The sequence below is a fragment of the Hyla sarda genome, chromosome 1, assembly GCF_029499605.1.
Source record: "Hyla sarda isolate aHylSar1 chromosome 1, aHylSar1.hap1, whole genome shotgun sequence".
Classification (NCBI taxonomy): Eukaryota; Metazoa; Chordata; class Amphibia; order Anura; family Hylidae; genus Hyla; species Hyla sarda.
In genome coordinates this window covers 526,870,134-526,893,481 of record NC_079189.1, presented here as the reverse complement: position 1 = coordinate 526,893,481, position 23,348 = coordinate 526,870,134, and the positions used below count along the sequence as shown (strand labels likewise).

The 23,348-nt window shown below is 41.1% G+C and overlaps 1 protein-coding gene across 4 annotated transcripts in view; it reads left to right on the top strand.

The window, feature by feature from the left end:
* ANKRD34B (ankyrin repeat domain 34B) overlaps positions 1 to 19,109 on the top strand; it is a 39,099-nt gene extending 19,990 nt beyond the window's left edge. For 2 of the 4 annotated variants that reach the window (XM_056539320.1, XM_056539329.1), the window contains exons 2-3: positions 10,919 to 11,055; positions 14,937 to 19,109. In XM_056539320.1, coding sequence (XP_056395295.1) covers positions 14,969 to 16,537 — 1,569 coding nt within the window. In that variant the 5' untranslated portion in view covers positions 10,919 to 11,055; positions 14,937 to 14,968 and the 3' untranslated portion in view covers positions 16,538 to 19,109. Of the gene's footprint in view, positions 1 to 10,797; positions 10,817 to 10,918; positions 11,056 to 14,936 lie in introns of those variants that run through there. The other 2 variants (XM_056539334.1, XM_056539310.1) reach the window with 2 other exon arrangements.
* Positions 19,110 to 23,348: the final 4,239 nt, after the last annotated feature.

The following is a 23,348-nucleotide window of genomic DNA, read 5'->3' as shown; positions in this document are numbered from 1 at the left end:
AGACTGAAACCAATCAGATTGCTGCTTTCATATTTCATAAGCCTTGTTAAAAATGAAAAAAGCTATCTAATAGGTTGCTGTGGGCAACTGCACCACTCTTCCTCCCCCAATATCTCCATTGTGATCGTATCTCAGGAGAGAAGCAAGAGAGTCAGTATATTAAGTGGCGGGAGGATGGCAGCTGCTCCTGATTAGGTTTTAGTCTGATAATATATTTTTTTGTTAATGATTAGAGATGAGCGAAGTTACAGTGATTCGATTCGTCATGAACTTCTCAGCTCGGCGTTTGCTGACTTTAGCCTGCATAAATGAGTTCAGCTTTAAGGTGCTCCGATGGGCTGGAGACTCTCCCCTAGGACTGTATCCACCTTTTCCAGCCCACCGGAGCACCTGAAAGCTGAACTCATTTATGCAGGATAAAGTCAGCAACTGGCGAGCAGAAACGTTTGTGACAAATCGAATTACTGTAACTTCACTCATCTCTATTAAATGGGTACTCTCATAAAAAAAAAAAAAAAAATTTATTAAAAAGATTATGTAAAAAAAATGTTTCTAATATATTTTATTTTAAAAAAAATCATGTTTTATATGTTTTTTTTACGTTTGTAATCCTGGCCACTAGGTGTCACCCTATATGGCTCAGGATTACTTTTCCTCCCCTCATGTTCAGCACGTTTGGACCAACGCTGGCCAGGCAGCGTGGCCCAGCGTGGTCCGAAACGCGCGTTCACATGAATGATGAGAGGGAGATGCAGGGTGGGCAGGGATATTTAAATTTCGCGCGCCGCGCGTGCACGAGCGCTGTGCTCGTGCTCTGCCTGTTTCCTATACAGGCAGAGAGTAAGTACAGCGCTCGTTCGCGTGCGGCACGTGAAATTTAAATATTCCTGCCCACCCTGCATCTCCCTCTCCTCATTCATTGCAGCGCGCGAAAGAGAGAGAAGACGGGCGGAAGCAATCCCCGGCCAGGCTTCAGATGACGTTGTGCCTGCCGGGACCGCCCACTTCCTGTCCTCGCCAGAGAGGTCAACTCTGAGCTCCTCCAGCCGTTCTAGATAAGGTAATTTCATGGGGATTTGGGCAGAAATAAAGACAGGGATAGATGTAGTTAGTGTCAGGGACAGATGGGGAGGGGGAATAGGGAAATTTAGTTTAGTGATAGCTACTCTTTAATGATAGTGGCTTTGGATAACAGGTATTTTGTGCAGTTGTTTCAGACAACTTACCTCCATGTGATGTGACTCCTTATCAAACAACTTACCTCCATGTGATGTGACTCCTTATCAAACAACTTACCTCCATGTGATGGGACTCAGGTCCGGGTTTGCGCCGCACCGCCACATCTATGTGCATGACATCACAGTGATTTGTCTGACAATCTGTACATCCCTTTCCGGCAGCAGCGGTGTCTGTGCAGTTTGTGCATGTGCCTTTGCTGTTGTTTCTGGCGCACGCGCAGTCAAGCTGTGACCTTGTTACCTGGTTAGCTTGTTTGAGACACTGGATGCGCGACGTCATGCAAGTAGGCATGGCAGAGCTATGTCGACCCAGACCCGCTGACCGTGCGCCACGTACCCTGCTATGTATTATAAGACAGAGTTTTACACTCTTTCTGTGTAGCATTGTTGTGGAGAGATTTGTGACAGATGCTTTTCATTCTGGGATGATGTCACTTGTTTAAATACTTGTGTGCCTCCTTCATGAGATGCCCTCTCTGCTCTTCCTTTAACTTGTCATCAGCAGTAGCAGTGGCAGCAATCCACTGCTTACACCAGGGCTGCTTTTGTGATGTAACTACTCCTTGCTGTGATGCATTTGATATTTTTCCTTGCAAAGCCCGTGCGTAAATAACCCCCTTCTCTGCTCCACATGCCATCTATAGTAGTAGTAGTAGTATTACATTAACTTTTTATAGAGAAACTTTTTCTTTGGCTGCAGAAATACAGAAATATCATACAGTACCGTATCATAAAGTGCAGTAGGGAAGAGAAATACAGATTTCCACCCGTTTGTCACACACATCGGAGAGACTGTTGCCATGTACTTATACATTGTAAAAAAAAAAAATTGCAGCTGCCAGGCAAAGGCTTTCTCTCTGGCAGACTTTAGCCGCTCCCTGTATTCCAGTACATAGACAAACATTCATCTAAATGGCCCTGATGCAATGATACATTTCCCCTGCAGAGGACGTAGTACCCAGCAGGCAGAATCATTCCCCGGGAACTTCCTGCTGTTTGATTCCTGTTTACTCAGGTTGTCTTTGTGTTCAGTTTGTAGATAAAAACGCGTGTATTGTCCATCTACAGTATTACTTTATGTCTAACGTTTTATTTCTCCCTGTTGTGTTTGAAGGATATTAACACCGAGAACAAATTATAAAACATATCGTGCTATGATTTGTGGCCTTATTTTCTAATATCTAATTTACAACTCCACTTGGGAGTCTAAGCTGGGAATTTATTTGTACCTGTGGAATACAAATGAGTCGTTCTTGGGTAAAGCATATGGAGGAATGTTGCTGGATCTTTCCTAATAAAGAATAATTGATCATGAAATTACTTACTTCATTGTCCTTTATCCAATGTGAATTCTATCTTCATCCAAAAGATATTTTTCCATCACAAGAAGGAATTTATTTTTGCTTCTTTTCAATGCTGTTCAGAGTTTTTTAATGAGTTCTGAGAATTTCAGGAAGACTACTGTGATAGTAGGAAGCACTGAGGATAACAAAACACTGTCTGCGATCATAAAAATGACCTCAACTTTTCTTTAAAAATTTATCAAATTGAGAAAGTATTTGCAGATAAGATGGTCAATATTTTGTCAGTATTTAAAGTTAAAATCAGGACTGAAAGAGAAACAGATAAACCAAAATGGAATGATCTGTACCCTTTTCTGTGTTTTAGGCCCACTCCTGGTTTGGGCTATAAATACTAACCAAAATACAATGTGTGAACCCCACTAAATCTATTTGACCATCTATCAAATCTTTCAGAATACATAATGGACATCATGGTACATTCATACTAATATTAAACTCATCCCAAAAGACCAAAATAACCCCCTTCTTTATATTTGTGTCAATTGTACCATTTTATGTTATCATTGATAAACCATTAGCCTTAGAGTGTACCTGTCGCTTTAATAAACTTTTGACAACATTTTTTTATTTGTCGGGATCTGAGTGTCCAGACCCCAACCAATCACTATGTGGTGTCCCGGTACCGTATTTTATACGTTATCTGTATAGAGGTCCCCATAGTCAGAGTCCCTAGGACGTCGGTGTCCCTCTTTTGTAGTTTTCCCCTTGTCGCCTCACACTTAGTCGATGACTATATAGCAGTTCTATTTAATATAAATATTAATATAAGTATAGATAAGTATATATTTAGTTATCTACCTGTTCAGAGCGTAGCAGGATCTTCGGGTCACGTGATCAGGTTGAAACTCTATGGTTTTGCTACATGACCTTTGGAGGTTCCCGTGACGTATGCACCCACAATGCACTGTAACGGTGAGTGACAGTCGTTACGGACCAATCCAAAACGGCCGGCCCCTGCCCATATAAGGGACCCGCGCCATCTTGGTCCCTCTCTTGGGTTACTGATTCTGGAAGAGGTAGGACCTCCGCAGCTTACAAGACAATTTACTAGGCCAAAGCCTTGCGGCCTAGGCCTCTAACATAGCGAATAAAATAAGCAATTCCCTGCTACTCATCGCAAGATCACTGGACCTAATTATTCCATAAAATCCAGCGGATCTCTGCAATACAATCCTTCTGATCCCAACCGACTGTCAATCGCTGCTCAAGCTTTATGTAAAGAGACTTTGTATTCTGGACTGTTACTATTGCTGCATGCACAGAAATTCCTCAGTAAAAGTTCCTGCAAGTTTTCAGTTAACAGCGGTTGTGGACAATACTTTATTTCTGCATCACCTATTGCTCTTGGGAAGGGTGGCAATAGGCCTATCAAGAAACACAGCATTTAACCCTCACCCTGGCGTCACGAGTGACAAGGGTTAACAGCGCCCTTAACTATCCTGAATAGCAACACCCTAACTACCCTACACCCCACAAGACAGTATCCTCTCATCCGCTACCACAACTAAAACAAGCGGGGAGCGAAGCACTTGCATTATGAAACTGTCTAGGTCGCGTGGAACAGAGCCGCACTTCCCCCGGCTCTATCTAGCAATCGGTCAGGGTCTGAACTAGGGCTGGGCAGTATACCGGTTCATACCGAATACCGAAATTTTTGTGCTGCACGATATGAATTTTAACCCATACCGCAATGATGTCACATGAAGCCTGGCCGGGACTCTGCTTCTGCCAGTCTTCCTGTATGCTGCTCTCCCTCTGCAGCAGTATTTCCCAACCAGGGTACCTCCAGCTGTTGCAAAACTACAACTCCCAGCATGCCCAGACAGCCAACAGCTGTCGGGGCATGCTGGGAGTTGTAGTTTTGCAACAGCTGGAGGCACCCTGGTTGGGAAACACTGCTCTGCAGTGTGCATACAGACTAAGTACAGGGGAGGGACGGCAGCCTCTGTCTCTCTCTCTCTCATGTGTCTCTCTGCACTAAAAAGTCAATGTTGAGAACCAGGGGTTGTGGGAGCAATTACAGAGGCAGTAATTAAGATGAATGTCAGGGGGGGGGGGCACAGAGCAGGGAGTGCAGTGAGATAATACAATGTATAAGATAACGTGTGGTGAGGGGCAGGGAGAACACAGAGCAGGGGGGAGGGGGAGGTGACTGGCCACTTATATGAGAGGCATGTACAGGCTTGTAGCTCACAGTGCTGCTCCAGGCTGGGAGCGAGTCCTGAGCTGAGAGTACTGAAATTCCTGTGGAAGGACAAGAGCCCTTTCAGTATTAGTCCTAAAAGCTGTACACTTACCATGAAAAGCAAAGGAAGCTGCCTGCAGACCAGGCATAGAAGAGAGACCCCTAGTGGCCAAAAGTATAAAATGAAATAACTGGTATAAATATTAATATTTTTTAATGAAGATATATTACAATATCTCTTCATTAACGATTATGAACAACATATTAAAACTTTTTGTTTAAAAACAATCCTTCAAATATGTGTCAAAAACACATGCAAACCCCAAAACGCCTGGAAAGTACATGTATATTTTGACAATTTTCTAAAGAAAAATACACATCAAAGTATGCATGTGTTTTTTCACTGTTCCCCGTTGTGTGAAGATACACTTAGACATTGTAATTTCTACTCTAATGGTGCACTAAATCACTTTCTGATATTGAGGCTAATGATGAAATGTTGAAATAGTAATGTATATTCATCTCCAGCTTGAGAGTTCATTGTTTTCTAATATTGTTGTTAAGGAAAAACTATAAACTAACAAGGTTTTCTCACAGTATTTTAGAAACATTTCAGCAGATTAATTAATGCTAATGAATGAGCAGACACATACTGGCTTTTAGGCAAATAACCCAAAAAGGCAGATGAAGCTACTTTCTGTTGACTTGCAGTCCAGATGGAAGATTTGTCTACTGATGCTAAATGTACCAATTAGGGAATATTTTATTGAAAAAAAAAATTTGGTATGATTTTATTTTTTATTTTTTTTATTTTATTTTCTTCATAAAGAAAAAGGACTTACAACAGTAATATACAAAAAGATATTCCATGATTTTAGTTTAACTATTAGGATAGATAGATTGCATGAGAAAGTGATTGAAATCTTTAATGCATTTAGACTAATTTAAAGTGTACCTGTCAGATCCCACAAAAAAAAAAAAAAATTGGATATGTTGCTCAGTACCTAATCCTGATCATGTACATGTCATTTTTATGTCTCTAACACCCATATTTTGCAAAAAAATAACATAGTAAACCTGCTCACTGTCTTTTTCATCTCAGAGGGAGGGGGCGTGTCCTTCTCTTGCCTTCACTCTGCATGACTCGGCTTTCTACCTCACTCCGCTGACTCACTGGTCTTGGAAGCAAGCCTGGCAGCCCTGCTCTGTAACCCTTTTCTTTCTGGTTTTATGCTATAGACACACACACAATGATTATTGGAGATTGCCTGTACTCTTTTGTACTCTTTTGTATAACTTCGATCTTCCTAAATTAGTGCAAATGTTTTGTGCTAAATGTAAAGTAGTTTTTTATGCATACCCTTTCTATATGTTCCTACAGCATATCATTCATGTGTGTCATCCTTAGGCAGTCCTGTAATGCTGGGACTTGTAGTTTTGGAGATTCAGTTTTTGGATAACTCTTTTCTACAGCAGTGTTGTGTTCCACCTGCAGCCTTGTCCATCAGCCATCTTGTGTCCATGACCCTTGGATAAGCTGATGCTTCTGTGGGACTAATCAGTGTCCCAGGAGGTATAGAGACCCTTAGTGGAGTGATTTTCAAAGGCAGTTTTCTTTAATAAAATATTAATTTTTTTTTCAAACAAGAATATTAGAAAAACTAATGTACACCATATCAACATATAAAAAGTTTTTATATCTGACAGTGCCTATTTAAGAAAACAACTGGTTTGGCATGGTTAGGTTTTTGCAACAGTTGGGGATTTATCAAACACAGTTGTACTGTTCATGAGTGCACATTAGTAAACATTAACAGTGCAGAGAGAAAAAAAGCATATGAACCTCACTTCTCCAAGAACTAATTGGCAAAAGCTGTTTAACCCCTTATAGTGTGTTCACATGTACAGTATCCTGCGCAGATTTCATGTGCAGGATTTGATGCGCAGGATTTGCTGCTGCCGATTTCAATGTAAACTAAATGACTGAGTACATCTTCTCATCTGCAGTTACAAATCCTGTGCATCAAATCTGCACAGGATCCTGTACATGTGAATGCCTCCTTAAGGATGCAGGGCATACCAGTACGCTCTGAGTCCGCTACCTTTCTATAACGCGGGGCCACGCCCTGCAATGGCCTGGACCCGTGGCTAATAGCGCGCGGCACTGATCGCGGTGCTGTGCGCTATTAACCCTTTAGACGCGGCGTTCAAAGTTGATTGCCACATCTAAAGTGAAACTAAGCTACTCCCAGCTAGCTCAGTGGGCTGTTCAGGACCGCTGTGGGGAAATCGCGGCATCGCGAACAGCTGTAGGACACATGGAGGGCTCCTACCTTCCTCCTGGTGTCCCATCGCCGAATTACTGCTCAGTGCCTGAGATCCAGGCATGAGCAGTCAAGTGGCAGAATCATCGATCAATGTTATTGTATGGGATAACAAAGATCAATGCAAAAGATCAGTGTGTGCAGTGTTATAACCCCCAATGGGAGTTATAACATTGCAAAAAAAAAAAAAAGTTAATAAAAGATCATTTAACCCCTTCCCTAATAAAAGTTTGAATCGCTCCCCCCCCCCCTTTTCCCATTTAAAAAAAAAAACTGTGTAAATAAAAATAAACATATGTAATATCGCCGCATGCAGAAATGTACGAATTTTAAAAATATATTGTTAATTAAACTGCACAGTCAATGGCGTATGCGCCCAAAAATTCCAAAGTCCAAAATAGCGTATTTTTGGTCACTTTTGATATCATGAAAAAATGAATAAAAAGCGATCAAAAAGTCAGATCAATACAAAAATGGTACTGCTAAAAACATCAGATCACGGCGCAAAAAATTAGCCCTCATACCGCCCCATACACGGAAAAATAAAAAAAGTTATAGGGGTCAGAAAATTACAATTTTAAACGTATAAATTTTCCTGTAGTTTAGATTTTTTCCAGAAGTACGACAAAATCAAACCTATATAAGTAGGGTATCATTTTAATTATATGGACCTACAGAATAAATATAAGGTGTAATTTTTACCGAAAAATGTACTGCGTAGAAACGGAAGCCCCCAAAATTAACAAAATGGTGTTTTTTCTTCAATTTTGTGGCACAATTATTTTTTTTCCATTTCGCCGTAGATTTTTGGGTAAAATGACTGTCATTACAAAGTAGAATTGGTGGCTCAAAAAATAAGCATTAATACGGAATTTCAGGTGCAAAATTGAAAGGGTTATGATTTTTAAAAGGTAAGGAGGAAAAAAGGAAAGTGCAAAAACGGAAAAAACGCTTGGCCCTTAAGGGGTTAAAGCAAAATGTATAGAAAAACCACACATAATATGTGACTATAAGATACTGCATCTGGGTATGGTTTTGCCTGCACGCAGTGGTTGGAGTAGTATAGCCCCAGTGATAGCACCCTCCCCCGTCAAGCAGAAAGAAATGTAAATCACAGTGTCGGCCACTTCCTGGAAGTTGACTGCTGAGGTGCGAGGCTAGGTGATAGCTTTAAAAAATACCACCTATAATTTGTAGCGTGTAGCATAGTTGGAAGCATTTTTCTGGTGTTTTATGTTGTTGTTTTTTTTTCATACCTTCTAATAGGCTCTCAGCAAGCAATCCATGCAAAATTTAGCAAAAAATCCCTGCTAAATGCTAAACGCTGCTAAATGCTAAATCTAAAAAATGCTAAATCCCTGCTAAACGCTGTGGAAAATCCGCCGCAAGCCCCATTGAAGTCAGTAGGGACTGCGGCGGATTTTCCGCAGCATAAATTCCACCACGGAAATTCTGCTACGGACAGCCGAGAAGAGCCCGCCCACTTTCAAATATGCAGCGGAAAACCCACAAAAACAAATAGCGTGTGAACGCACCCACTTGCCAGGTTCTTTTGAGATTTGCGACTGCATTTTTTGAGCCAAAGCAGGTAGATATAACCCCTTAAGGACCGGGCCTTTTTTTCAGTTTTGCACTTTTGTTTTTTCCACCTCACCTTCCAAAAATCATAACGCTTTAAATTTTTTACCTACAGACCCATAGGGGGGCTTTTTTTTTTTTTCACCACCGATTTTACTTTGTAATAACATCAATCATTTCACCACAAAATCTACAACGAAACAAAAAATTAATATTTGTGGGGCAAAATTGAAAAAAAAATAAAACACTCCATTATTCTACGCAGTGCACTTTTCAGTAAAAATGATGCCTTATCTTTATTCTGTAGGTCCATACAGTCACAAAGATACCTAATTTATATAGGTTTTATTTTATTTTACTACTTTAAAAAATTTACTACATGCACCAAAATTAGTATGTTTAAAATTGTCATATTCTGACCCCTATTTCTTTTTTATTCTTCCGCATATGGGGATGTATGAGGGCTCATTTTTTTGCGCTATGATCTAAAGATTTTATTGGTACCATTTTTGTTTTGATGGGACTTTATCACTTTTTTAGGGTATACAAAATGACCCAAAATACGCAATTTTGGACTTTGGAATTTTTTTTACATATACGCCATTGACCGTGCAGTTTAATTAAAGTTATATTTTTATAGTTTGGACATTTACGCACACGGCGATACCACATATATTTATGTTTAGTTTTGTTTACATATTTATAAAAAAAAATTAAGGGAAAAGGGGGGTGATTCTAACTTTTATTAGGGAAGGGGTCAAATCACATTTATTAACTTTTTTTTTAACTTATTTTACCAAATTTTTTAGTCCCCATAGGGAACTATTACATACAATGTTCTGATTACATACACTCTTCTGTGCCATAGCATAGCATTCATCAGTGTTATCAGTGCTCTGCTGCTCCAGCCTGCTGAGCGGCATGGAGCAGCAGATTGCCGATCGGACAGAGAGGTATGGGTAGGGGGAACCTCTGCCCATCCTCTCAGCTGTTCGGGATGCCGCGATCCCGAACAGCCCGACTGAGCTGCCAGGAACCATTTGCTTTCACTTTAGACGCGGCGATCAATTTCGATCGCTGCGTCTAAGGGGTTAATGCCGGGTATCACCGCGATCTGTGATGTCTGGCATTAGACACGGGAGGCTAATAGCCGCCAGGACCACCCGGCTATGACGCGGGGTCAGCCCATGACCCCGCGTCATAGCAGAGGAGCAGGACCAGGGCGTACAGGTACCCCCTTGGTCTCCAACAGGTTAAAGGAATGTGAAATATAAAGGAAGGACTTCCTGATTGATCCAATTCTGGCTTTGGCTGTTGGCAATGGACCACAAGAGTCTATCCTAGCTGCACTTTGTTTATGAAATTGCCAAAAATTCCCCTCCCCCCCGCCCTTTCATGTCATATCCATACCATCCAAGCCATCAATAGGATAACCCTTTAGTCTTCTCTTCTAGTAATGTTTTTCATTGCGTACTATCCCTAGCACAGATCTTACTGTGCTATTCATTAGCTGACCCATCCGTGTGCCCGGCAATGGCTGCCAGCAGTTAATGATGTTTGGCTCCATGTGATCTGATAAAACTAATACATTATAACAACAATTCTCCTTTATGTCTTTCTTATAGGTTTTGAAATAAAAGTATTTTACCAGTAGTTCTCTGTGTGTAAATGAACTAGTTAGAATTGTGTTATAATGTTCTTTGTGAATGGTGGGTGCTATAAAATTTTTCCTCCTTTGTAAAATAGCTATAAATATCTTATCCACGTTCTCCTTCCAGTAAAACCGATTCACATGATACAAGAAAGTGGAATTTGCTGAAATGTAGAACATTGCCAGAGAAGGTTAAACGTTAATGAATTCTCCCGCTAAAAGATATCTCTGCCAGGGCAGCGACAGAAAAGGAATGTGCGCTGGAACTTAAGGGAAAGGGACCTTTACTTGGCTCTGTACTTATAATAGTATCTCCTGCTGCTAAAACCTGTTTGATGTGAGATAGAAATAGCAATGGCTACCTGTGTGGTCTGAGGACTTATTAATGTTTGGGACATCTGTAGCAGAATCGTGTAAAATAAATGGATCTTAAAAGACATCAGCCCTGCATGAATGAAAGAGGTGTGGAACAAATGGTAAGAGAAATAGACTCTGTATATGACAATAAGTCAGTACGTATGTACGTGGTTAATACCTTCCAAAGGTCATTCTAGTTAGGATCCCCTTTTCTGTCTCAGGTCAGTCTTACTCCATATTCCTGGCATCATGAATACAAAGCATCAGGGCCGCTGATTGGCTGCGGCAGATACATGACATCCGCTGCTGAAGTAACACTGGAGGCAGAAGAGGGATCTGCACGTTAATAGAGGGCGATGTAAGTTACCGTTTGTTATTATAAATTCATTTAAGGGCCTTTAAATTGTATTTATTTATTTGGACAGCCCATTTAACCACTTAAGGACATAGGACGCACAGGTACGCCCTGGTTCCCTGGTACTTAAAGGGTTACTCCGCTCCCCAGCGTCTGGAACATTGAGTTCCTGAACGCTGTGTGTGGGCTTCCGTGTTCACACCCGCCCCCTTGTTGTGTCAGGCCACGTCATGTGATGTCACGTCAATGTAAGTCTATGGGAGTTGCGCCCCCTTCCCATAGACTTTCATTGATGAGGCAGGCTGTGACATCACAAGAGGGCGGGTCTGAACACGGAAGCCCACACACAGCATCCAGCAACTAAATGTTCCGGTGTGGGGTGGAATTTTGCGGACGCTGGGGAGTGGAGTAACTCTTTAAGGACCCAGGGCGTACCTGTATGCCCGTGGGAATTCTGGTCCCCTCCCCTCACCAGATCATTCAGCAGGCACCCCGTGCAAAACGACCCCCCCACCCCGCCATGTCGGTGATAGTGGCAAATTCCGGGTCATACGGGTCTCTGGTGACCCAGAAAATAAGGGGGATCGGGGCTGTCTAAGACACCCACAATCCCCCTAAAGGGATAGGAGTAAGGTGGCAGGGGTGCCACCCCTCCTATCCCTGCTATTGGTCGGTCAGAAGTGACCGACCAATAGCAGATCAGGGGCAGGGGGGGGTTAAAGTTCGGTTCCCCCACTCTGCCCACCCACGGTAGTCCGGGCAGAATGGGGGAACTTTGCTGTGACCAGCGGTTACTTACCAGAGGCGATGAGGTGCGGCTCCCTGGTGCAGACTACGGAAGCCGGTGAGTTTTTCCCTAGCAACATCTGGAGGGCTACAGTTTGGAGTCATCGGGTTAACAGAACGTTACCTATATGTAAATAAGGTGAGATATATTAATCAAGCTGCTGGGGACCACCCTGATGGCTGTCATTTTCACAGCCTAAAGGGGGCCATACACATAGTAACAGTTGGCCATTTCGTTCGGCTGACAGTTATCTCTTCTGACCTCTCCCTACACATGAACATTTGGCATGTCAAAATGTTCATGTTGCCTCTATGGGGAGGGGTAAGCTGGTGCCACCTTATCGTTCCCAGAACAACAGCGTCGGGCAGTAAAATCCAACACACCCGACCCTTCCCTCCACCGACATCTTCTGTCGGGAAGCTGCCATACACCTTCGACAGTCAGCTGAACCCTCCGAAATTGGTGGGTTTGCCCAGTGTCCGTGTTTCATGCTGCCCATGGTTGACAGGTGCACTTTAAATAAATTTACCCAAAATCTTATGCCAGTTTATGGTTTTAAAATAAAGTCATAATTTGTGCTACAATTTGAGTATTTTTTAATTACTTTCGCACTTTTAATAACATGGCAAGAAAACTGGTGGGGTTTAATTGAGGGGCTTGATCAACCTCTGTCTGAAAATGTTATTATTAGAGTTGTCTGAATTATTGAAAAAAAAAATGCTTGGTGTTTAGGATTATGATGAAATAGAAAAAGAACCTGTACTTACCTCCCTAAAGGGGTACTCTAGTGAAAAATAATATTTTCAAATCAACTGGTGCCAGAAAGTTAAACAGATTTAGAAATGATTTCTAGTTAAAAATCTTAATCCTTCAGAGGAAGTTGTGTTGTTCTCTACAGTTTGACCACAGTGCTCTCTGCTGCCACCTCTGTCCATGTCAGGAACTGTCCGGACCAGGAAATGTTTGTTATGGGGATTTGCTCCTGGCCATGTCCAAGACCACCACTCTAGTCCTCTACTTTTTATTTACATGATTGTAGTGAGGACATGCCCATAATTGCTACAGCCAAGAAACCAGCCATATACAGTGCATGACAACATCAAAAGTTGTTTGCAAGCCAAATGAGAAATTAAGAAACACCTGTTTTAATTCTAGTTCCAGTCCTACTCTTGTTTCTAATCTCATAAAGGAGAAGTCCCATGCCAAAAAACTTATCCGCAGGAGAAGCGCAGGGAGCAGTGTGTCACGACCTCTGCACGAAGCAGGGGCTGCCACACCCCTTCTTATTTCTCTATGGGAGAGCCGTTTGGCTATCCTTTGCTCTCCTATAGAGCCAAATGGAGGGGACGTGGCGGCTGCTCCCGGTGAGAGCCGGGCCCCGTACTGGAGATCCCAGTGGTCGAACCCCCACGATCTGAAACTTATCCCCCATCCTGCTGAGACTGGATACATTTTTTGGCATAGGACTTCTCCTATAAAGCTCCTTTCAAAAGGGTTTCAAGTCGGCTCTTTCCAAGCTCAGTTCGTAAGGAGATGAATGAACCGGCACCTGCACAGCTGAGGAACGTTAGAGTCACAACGGAACGTTAGAGTCACAACTTGGCTGATCCTGAAGATCGTGGTGCATACAGAAATTGTCATAATGTCATGAAGAAGCATAAAGGAGAATGTGCTCACCATTCAGTGATCTTTACTTTAATACAGTGGGCATATTACAGTACGTGAACAGTAGGCAACATTAACAAGAGGCAGAGGTGGGTACGGGACAGCACTGTTTCGCACACTTAGTGTGCTTCCACTAACCGACACCAATTCTTTCCAAGCTCCGTAGTCACTTGCAGTTCACTTATATATTACTAATGAATAGGACTGGATACTACACGCTCATGGAAATATCAGATGATATCCCTGCCCCCTTTTCTCTATAGTAAATGGAAACAAATTACAGTTTAGTCACAGTAAATTATTGCCTTATGATTTAACTAAGAAAATTCCAAGAAAGAAAATGTAATTCGTGACATTAACAACTGTTGTTTTACTGCAGGTGGCTCAGTATTTGTAAGATTTTGTCTTAGTGAAACATTCTGGCGGGCCAGATTTTTTAGAGTGTATGGAAAACAATATTTATTTTTGGTGGCAGACTCAGATGGTGCTCTTGCAAAACAGCAAGTAGGATGAACAGGCAGAAATGCTGCTAATATATCATATTCATCTTGGAATGTCTTCTATATGTGGCAGCTTGTACATTAATGCTATACTTTGCTCTCAGTCTAGTTTATGTTCAGTTCAGTTCTGAGTTTAGTGTAAGAAAGAAAAGATAAAACCCAAACAGGAGAGCAGTTTCTGGGTGTTTTTGGTGGGTTTGATAAGGAAATATTGTGATATTTTGTTATAAAAAGAAACCTGATCGCGGGGGTCCCGCAGCTGGGGACTCCCGTGATCTTTCACGCAGCACCCCGTTACCATCAGCCCCCGGAGCATGTTCGCTCCGGGTCTGATGACTGCCGATGACAGCTGTCACACCCCCTCCCATAGGCTTGCATTGAGGGGGCGGAGTGTGACATCACACGGGGGTGGGGCCATGACATCGCAATACTCCGGCCCCGTGATCGGCAGTCATCAGACCCGGAGCGAACATGCTCCGGGGGCTGATGGTAACGGGGTGCTGCCTGAAAGATCATGGGGGTCCCCAGCGGCGGGACCCCCGTGATCAGGCATCTTATCCCTATCCTTTGGATAGGGGATAAGATGTCTTAGCGCCGGAGTACCCCTTTAAGGATAAGTGTCTAAATATGGGACCTCTAGAACTGGGGCCCCAACTCTCCATGCTGCATGGAGTGATGGTTTGGAATGTGTTTTTAAGCAGGGAGATTTTGGGCCCAGTTCTGGAGATCTTGAGGGTTCCCAGAGGTCAGACCCCCCGCAATCAGACACTGGATAGGGGATACGTTTCTTAATGCTGGAGTACCCCTTTAAGACTGCCACAGTGCCATGGGCATATAGGGTATATATTATATGGGTATATGTTATATACAGAAATTGGTTATTGGTTGTAATCTAGTGTAGTAACATTATATTTATTATCTTCTTTCTACAGTTGTTGGAGACACCAAAAAGATACTATTAATAATGGATGAAGGAGTGGATGTTACAACTGAAGGTAACTCTCTTATCAAAGCAGTATACCAAAGTAGGCTACGCCTCACGCGACTTCTTTTGGAAGGTGGAGCGTATATCAATGAAAGCAATGATCGTGGAGAAACCCCACTTATGATTGCCTGTAAAACAAAACATGTTGACCACCAAAGTGTCAGCAAAGTTAAAATGATTAAATATCTCCTGGAAAACAATGCAGATCCTAATATTCAGGATAAATTTGGTAAAACAGCTTTAATGCATGCTTGCTTGGAAAATGCTGGATCAGAGGTGGTGTCTATGCTTTTAGAGAGTGGTGCTGATCCCAGTCTACAGGACCACACTGGATTCTCTGCCCTTGTTTATGCAGTCAATGCTGAGGACAAGGAAACTCTTAAGATTCTCCTAAATGCTTGCAAGGCCAAGGGAAAAGAAGTTATAATCATAAGAACTGATAAGTCTCCATCAGGCAGACAAACTACAAGGCAGTATCTAAATGCCCCACCTTCTCCAGGCATTGATCATAATTCTCCTACTCCATGTACATCACCATCTGAAATTGAACTAAAGACTTCCCCAACACCAATATCAAATGCTTTTGAAGCAGAAAAGGAACTCTTTAACTTTAAAGAGGCTGATACATCTACTGACATAAAAGGTTCCTCGGAGCCGGGTTCTCCAACAAAAAAGCCTCATATGATGCATATTGGAGCAAAGTTGCCACTCCTTCAGAGACTGCACTCCGAGCCCTGGTTAAAGATTCCACCATCCCTGCTCCACCAACACAAAGTGTCTTCTCTTCAAGAGGAGCTACAGGACATAACACCTGAAGAAGAGCTCTCTTTTAAAATAAATGGCTTAGTATATTCAAAACGTTATTTCACTCGACATCAGAGCATTGACGTGAAAGATACTGCACATCTTCTAAAAACCCTTGACTCCTCTGGTCCAAGAAAATTCTCATATGATGAAATACATTCACAAACACTTTACCCTGAGGGAACACCAAACAAGTCCGAACTCCCTGCAGACCAAGACCCTGATTCGGCGCACACAATGTCTGTTTCAAGCCTAAGGAGCATAGTTCAAAGAAGAAATTTAGGTGCAAACCATTACAGCTCTGACTCCCAACTCACAAGAAATCATGGTCTAGCTACAAGTGAGGACAGTAAATCGCTTTTGGAAAAAAAGAAGATGTTTTCTCCCCCATCCTTGCTGTCCAGTTCTAGAGAGTCTCTAGAAAATGCATCTGTCACAGCATTAAGTAGAAGGAACCATGCCCTCCTAGAGAGGCGCGGATCTGGAGCTTTACTGTTAGATCACATAAGCCAGACTAGGCCAGGCTTCCTTCCACCATTGAATATAAACCCCCATCCACCTATTCCAGACATCAGTTGTCATAGTAAAACATCCAGTGTTATATTTCCGGGAGCAAAACCCCTTGTCCCCTCTGCTCCGCTTTTTCCAAAAGAGTCAAAAAGCAAGAGAATGCTTCTCCGTAGACATTCAATGCACACGGAACAGATTAAACAACTAGTAAACTTTGAAGAGATTGTTGGCTAAAGAAAGCCTGCAAAGCTAAAAGTATTGGAACTGTCTCACTTGCGCTCTCTCCAGACAGCACCTGCTGCACAAAATGCTTCAGACCTTTTTGCAAAGAAAACAGATCCGTTCATGCTCGATAAATTATTTAAGCAGTAAAATGCTCAGTTGTTGGCAGTAATCACAGTTTTTGCTACAATATAAATGAATAGCTGCCCTACATTTGCAGCTTTTTTTATCAGCATAGCAGGTCATAAGGAATTCAGAAGTATGGAGAAATTATAGATTCCAGTTACTGAGACCGAAGAAGCACATGAGAAACCAGAGAATGAAGGTTTCGAAAGTTCAGGAGGACTAACATATGATCGGGAAGACCATTTGTGATTTTCTTCTTATGAATCATGTTTGCACACAATGTGCTTTGTACATGATCTAGAGATTCATTGAGTATTTTATACCTACTATGTACCCAGGTGTATCCATAAAGCACCTCTACCTCTAGAGTAAATGAACACATGGGTTTATTAATACAAATATATATTTATTTCATTATTGAGCTTTCGAAGTAATCCAACAAGATGTCTTGTGTTTATTGATGGGGCTATTAACAGCCTCAAGAAGCTTCTTGTAGAAATCTGTTCCTTGAGATTATTAAATAATATATGCCATATTATGTTCTGCAGATGTGAAAAAGCGGAAACAGTTGTAATAAGGTTGCAAGATGGGTTTTGAAAGGGTTTGACATTACTTGATGTACCTACATGGTGCAGCTGTGCCTTGGGTTTACTATATGTGGATTGTATTGGATTAAAAAACATATTTCTTTCCTTAAAATGCAGATATTTCTTTTTCCTATTGCATGAGGATACAGTGATAGAGTAGAATGTCCTCTGTTGGTAACACAAGGGCTAATTTATAGTATAGCAGTCAAAGTAAGGTCAACATTATGTATGTTGACAATCATTTTTGTCATCAACTTGTAACGCTACAAAATACTACAAACAGCGCTGTGAACCTAAAGGCCAGTAATAGTAAAATGTATGTAGAATCGGTTCTACTAAGTGTGACCAAATTACATGTGCAGTACTTTATATAAACCAAAGAGTGTCACAAAGGTCAAAGACAATAGGAAGTTCTGAAAACTAAATATATCATCGATGTAACAGCACCAGTTTGTTGGAAAGATAATTTATTGTACAAAAGTCACAGCTTAAAGTGAATGTTAACTTTACATAAAACTGAGTCATTTTGTAAATACTTTGTATCATTTTTACTTACAGTCTGGATTGTATTCCTGAACTGCATTGATAATTTTACATCTTTCAGAGCTGAAATCTTCTGGTATTCATAGCTGACTCAGTGTCTGTACTCAGTTTGCTGTAGTGATTTCACTTCTTTTTACACCAGGCACTGTACAAATGTCAAATGGCCCCACTTTATTATAGGAAGCCATTAGAAATGTGTCCACAAATGCTATAGTGGACAATTCAAACCCACACATTGGGCAATGTAGAATATTTACAAAGTTGATAAACTTTTTAGGTAAGTTATATGGGATATTTGAAATATGTGCAAACACTTGAAGACTTGATTTATTATTATAAAAAACTATTATTTATAAGTTGTATGAAATAGAAGTTGTGGTTTGCTAAGACTCTATAGTCAAAACAAAGGTGCAAAACTTATGGCAGTTTCTTTTGTCAAATGAAGTAAATAATAGGAAACTTTACAAGTAAAATGCTAACAGTGTCATATAGAATAAAGTCAATGTTTGTATAATATAATTGATCCCGTATTCTTAGTATTATTGTAACAATAATTTCTCAATTAATATTGTGTAAATAAGAAAGTAACAAGCACTGTGCAATGATATAAAATGAAATTAAAAGAACACTCTCAGCAAAACAGATGCATTGTGTCTGCCAAGTGCAGGGTCTTTGGTATTCTTTAAATCCCTGTTTTATTTTCTACCCCCACATTTACGACACTAGACAGATAACAGTAAATCTGCTTTGACTGGAGTGATCCTTTAAAGGGGTTTTCAGATAAGGAAACCTGTCTAAACTGGGTTTAACCTGTCTAATAAATTAAAATATATTGGTAAATAGAGCTATTTTGCTACCTTTCTGTGGTCTTTCTGCTGTACATTCTGTAAAAGAATTTCTGTTCCTGCTATGTATTCTAGCTGGGATTTCAGCCAACCCCATCTCCATTGCACTATGATTGTGGGTGTAGCGGGTGGGGTTATAGTCAAGAAGGTGTAGAGGGAGGGAGATATACTTGGCTGAATGTGTACAGGAGGAACAGGTAGTCCATTACAGGATGTACACTAGACAAAAATGTAAGCATTGCAGACAACAGAGCAGACAGTTTGCAAGTTTGCAGAAGCAGAAGAAAAGCATGAAAGACCACAGCAAGGGGGTAAAATTAGTTTATCTACCAATCTGTTTGTATTTATTAGACAGTTAAAAATAGGTTTCATAGTTGGAAAAACCTTTTAAAAGGAAATCTGTTATCAGCATCACCTGCACTAACCATCATACAGGCTTGTAGTGTGGGTGATACTGATCAAAATTATACTTACAATGTCCTGAATGGCCAAGCCGATGCGCCATTATCGCTGTTTTTCTTTTTATGTAACTGGGGTCCCTCGGACACGGGCGGAGTTAGGACCAGAGCTCCAGGCACCCCACATGATCTTCTGCCGGGCAGGTGCTCTGCCCTGCTCATCAATATGCATGACCTCTCTCCCTGCTCTCGTGGCAGGTTTTCGCCACGGCGCATGCGCTGCTTCCAGAGTACACCCGGAAGCAGCATCAGTCTCAGCTGCATTACCGTGGCTAGGAGTGAAGTGTGAGGGTGCACGAAGGCATGAGGGTGAATGAGGCTGAATCTGACACCGCTTCCGGGTGTACTCTGGAAGCGGCGCATGCGCCGTGGCGAAAACCTGCCACGAGAGTAGGGACGTTTGACCAACTACTTGACCATGCATATTGATGAGGAGCGCCCACCCTGCAGAAGATCACGTGGGGTGCCCGGAGTTCTGGTCCTAACTCCGCCTGTGCCCGAGGGATCTCATTTACATAAAAAGAAAAACAGCGATAACGGTGCAACGGCTGGGCCATTCAGGACATAGTAAGTATCATTTTGATCAGTATCACCCACACTACAAGCCTGTATGACAGGTTAGTGTGGGTGATACTGATGACAGATTTCCTTTAAAGTTTTTGTTTTTTGAAGAATGTATTTATGTTAACAAATGAAGATGCAACCTTCTCAATTTTGTTAATACAAAACTACTTGATTTATCATCTGTTGTATAAAAAGTTAGTTCTAATAGGTGAGTGACATTTTTGTATTTATAATATAAGATGCTTATTTATTTATTTATTGCTCAACAGTATCTACAATATGTATAGTATTTATGGCTATATTTTTCTGTATTATATTTATTGATCTATTATACATATTTGTATTAAATTATTACTGTTATTCTGATGATGATTGAAATATTGCATATCAATTTTCATTTCAATAGTATTACAAATGGTCTTTAGGCTTAACATTTTAGAGCTTAGCCATGCAGTTTCTGTATAGTTCTCAATGTAAAGCATATTAGTGCTTAGACTTAGTGCAATTCCTTAGCTGTGTAGGCTTTATGGAGTATGTGTTTTATGAGCACAACCAATCAGATTATGAGAATATACCGTATGGCAAAACAAAACAGGTCTCGCCTACATATGTGATATGGTTCTTTTACAACAAGGTCCACACTGGATGTTGTCAGATGTGGTTCAGATTTTTATTGAACCAAATAGTACAAATTCCAAAGTGATTTGTCTGTAAGTGGATAAAAGCCTACAGATGGACATCACAGTGTTATACTAGTGCAAGTATTTCTGTGTATGTGTAGAAAACAAGCGGAATGCACTAAAAAACTTTAGAAATGACAGATACAATATATTTTGCTTAAAATAAATATATGTTAAGGCATAATTTTTTTTTATTATTTGGGCAAAGGGAAAAAAAACCTCTGAATTCATAATTATTGCATGAAGATAAAGTTTGTTCAGTTAAAGGGGTCCTGCCATATAGAACAAGCAGTCTGATTGGCCAGCATCATGTTACATAATAGGAGGAACTGAGTAGACTCTTTTTGTGTTTAGGAGTCTAGTGTCTGGTCCTACTCAGTCACTGACAGTATTTCCTGAATAAAATAGCTGTCAATCTCTGAAAAGACTGCCTATTGGACTCCTTCCAATTTGTGGTCTGGTTGGTGATTTCAATATCTCTGATGGAAAGTCATTGGGGACAGGATGTCAATCACTGATTAGGGCCGCCCACTGGACTCCTAAGAATAGAAAGAGCAAAGATGTGAATAATAAAATGCAAGTAATACTAAATCTTTTCCAACAAAACTATATTGTTCTGCCCCTTCTCTATAACACGGTGCCCAAACATTGTACTGCATATACAATGTGACAGATTCCCTTTAAAGGAAGGCTTGGAAAAAACGTATACACTGTGTTAAACTTAATGCAGAACCTTAGGGGATGGTACCCTTTAAGGGGTTGTCTAGGAGTAAGTAGCTGATCTTTAGTAGTCCAACCACTGTGAACCCACTGATCATGAGATTGGAAGTCAGTTGTTCCGCTTTACAAGAACACAGCACATATACTTGGCCACCGCTCCTGTCTGTGGGACTTCTGAAAATAGCAGAGTTCAGTACTTTGCATTGTTGGGGAGTCCCAGAGAGAGTGATCAGAGCCACAGGCCAAGCATGCATGCTGCCATTTCACTGCCTTGAGGGACAATTAACCTCTGCTCTCATGATCGGTGAGAATCCCAATGGTCAAACCCTCACTGATCAGCTAGTTATCATCTATCTTGTGGATAGGGGATAATTTTGAATCTTGGCATAGCCCCTACAGGCCCTTCACTAGAAATAATACAGTGTATACATTTGCCTGCAGCTCTTGGTTATTTTCTTAACTAATGTCAGGCTGTCATTAGTTGTTTGGTAGTGGGCTGTATATATACATATATACACCACTACAACCTACAGCAAAGGGTGAGTAGAAGAGCACTCTAGGGAAATTGCTCTCTTAAATGTGAACACTTTTACTTCAGTCTTTGGGTCACGCACCAGATAGGATAGTAGGATAGTGTATATTATATAATATCCTTTGGATTAATATATATAGTGGGGCAAAAAAGTATTTAGTCAGCCACCAATTGTGCAAGTTCTCCCACTTAAAAAGATGAGAGAGGCCTGTAATTTTCATTATAGGTATATCTGAACTATAGGAGACATATTGAGAAAAAAAATCCATAAAATCCCATTGTCTGATTTTTAAAGAATTTATTTGCATATTATGGTGGAAAATAAATATTTGGCCAATAAAAAAAAGTTCATCTCAATACTTAGGTCATATACCCTTTGTTGGCAATGACAGAGGTCAAATGTTTTCTGTAAGTCTTCACAAGGTTTTCACACACTGTTGCTGGTATTTTGGCCCATTCCTCCATGCAGATCTCCTCTAGAGCAGTGATGTTTTGGGGCTGTCGCTGGGCAACGCAGACTTTCAACTCCCTCCAAAGGTTTTCTATGGGGTTGAGATCTGGAGACTGGCTAGGCCACTCCAGGACCTTTAAATGCTACTTACGAAGCCACTCCTTCCTTGCCAAGGTGGTGTTTTTGGGATCATTGTCATGCTGAAATGCCCTTGCTGATGGAAAGAGGTTTTCACTCAAAATCTCACTATACACCACCCCATTCATTCTTTCCATTATATCAGTCGTCCTGGTCCCTTAGCAGAAAAACTGCACCAAAGCATGATGTTTCCACCCCCATGCTTCACAGTAGGTATGGTGTTGAGTTTTTACCAAAAAGTTCTACTTTGGTTTCATCTGACCATACGACATTCTCCCAATAGTCTTCTGGATCATCCAAATGCTCTCTAGCAAACTTCAGATGGGCCCAGACATGTACTGGCTTAAGCAGGGGGACACGTCTGGCACTGCATAATTTGAGTCCCTGGCGGCATAGTGTGTTGCTGATGGTAGCCTTTGTTACTTTGGTCCCAGCTCCCGGCAGGTCATTCACTAGGTTCCCCTGTGTGGTTCTGGGATTTTTGAGATCTTGTGTGGAGCCCTCAGATCGAGGGAGATTATCAGTGGTCTTGTATGTCTTCCATTTTCTAATAATTGCTCCCACAGTTGATTTCTTCAACCCAAGCTGCTTGCCTATTGCAGATTCAGTCATCCCAGCCTGTCCTTCAACAGGTGTCCTTCAACAGCTCTTTGGTTTTGGCCATAGTGGAGTTTGGAGTGTGACTGTTTGAGGTTGTGGACAGGTGTCTTTTATACTGATACAACACATTAATACAGGTAATGAGTGAAGGACAGAGGAGACTCTTAAAGAAGAAGTTACAGGTCTGTGAGAGCCAGAAATCTTGCTTGTTTGTAGGTGACCAAATACTTATCTTCCACCATAATTTGCAAATAAATTCTTTAAAAATCAGACAATGTGATTTTATGGATTTTTTTTCTCATTATGTCTCTCATAGTTGAGGTATATCTATGATGAAAATTACAGGCCTCTCTCATCTTTATAAGTGGGAGAACTTGCATAATCGGTGGCTGACTAAATACATTTTTGCCCCACTGTAACTTTTATTTATTAGCTCAGTCTATATAGTCACTGTAAATATAGACCTGAAGAACAGACTTTATTATACCCAGAAATGGCATAAGTCTGAAAACACAAATCAAAGCATTCATGTCTATGATAATTCTTTGTATGTATATAGTAAATGACATGTAACATGTT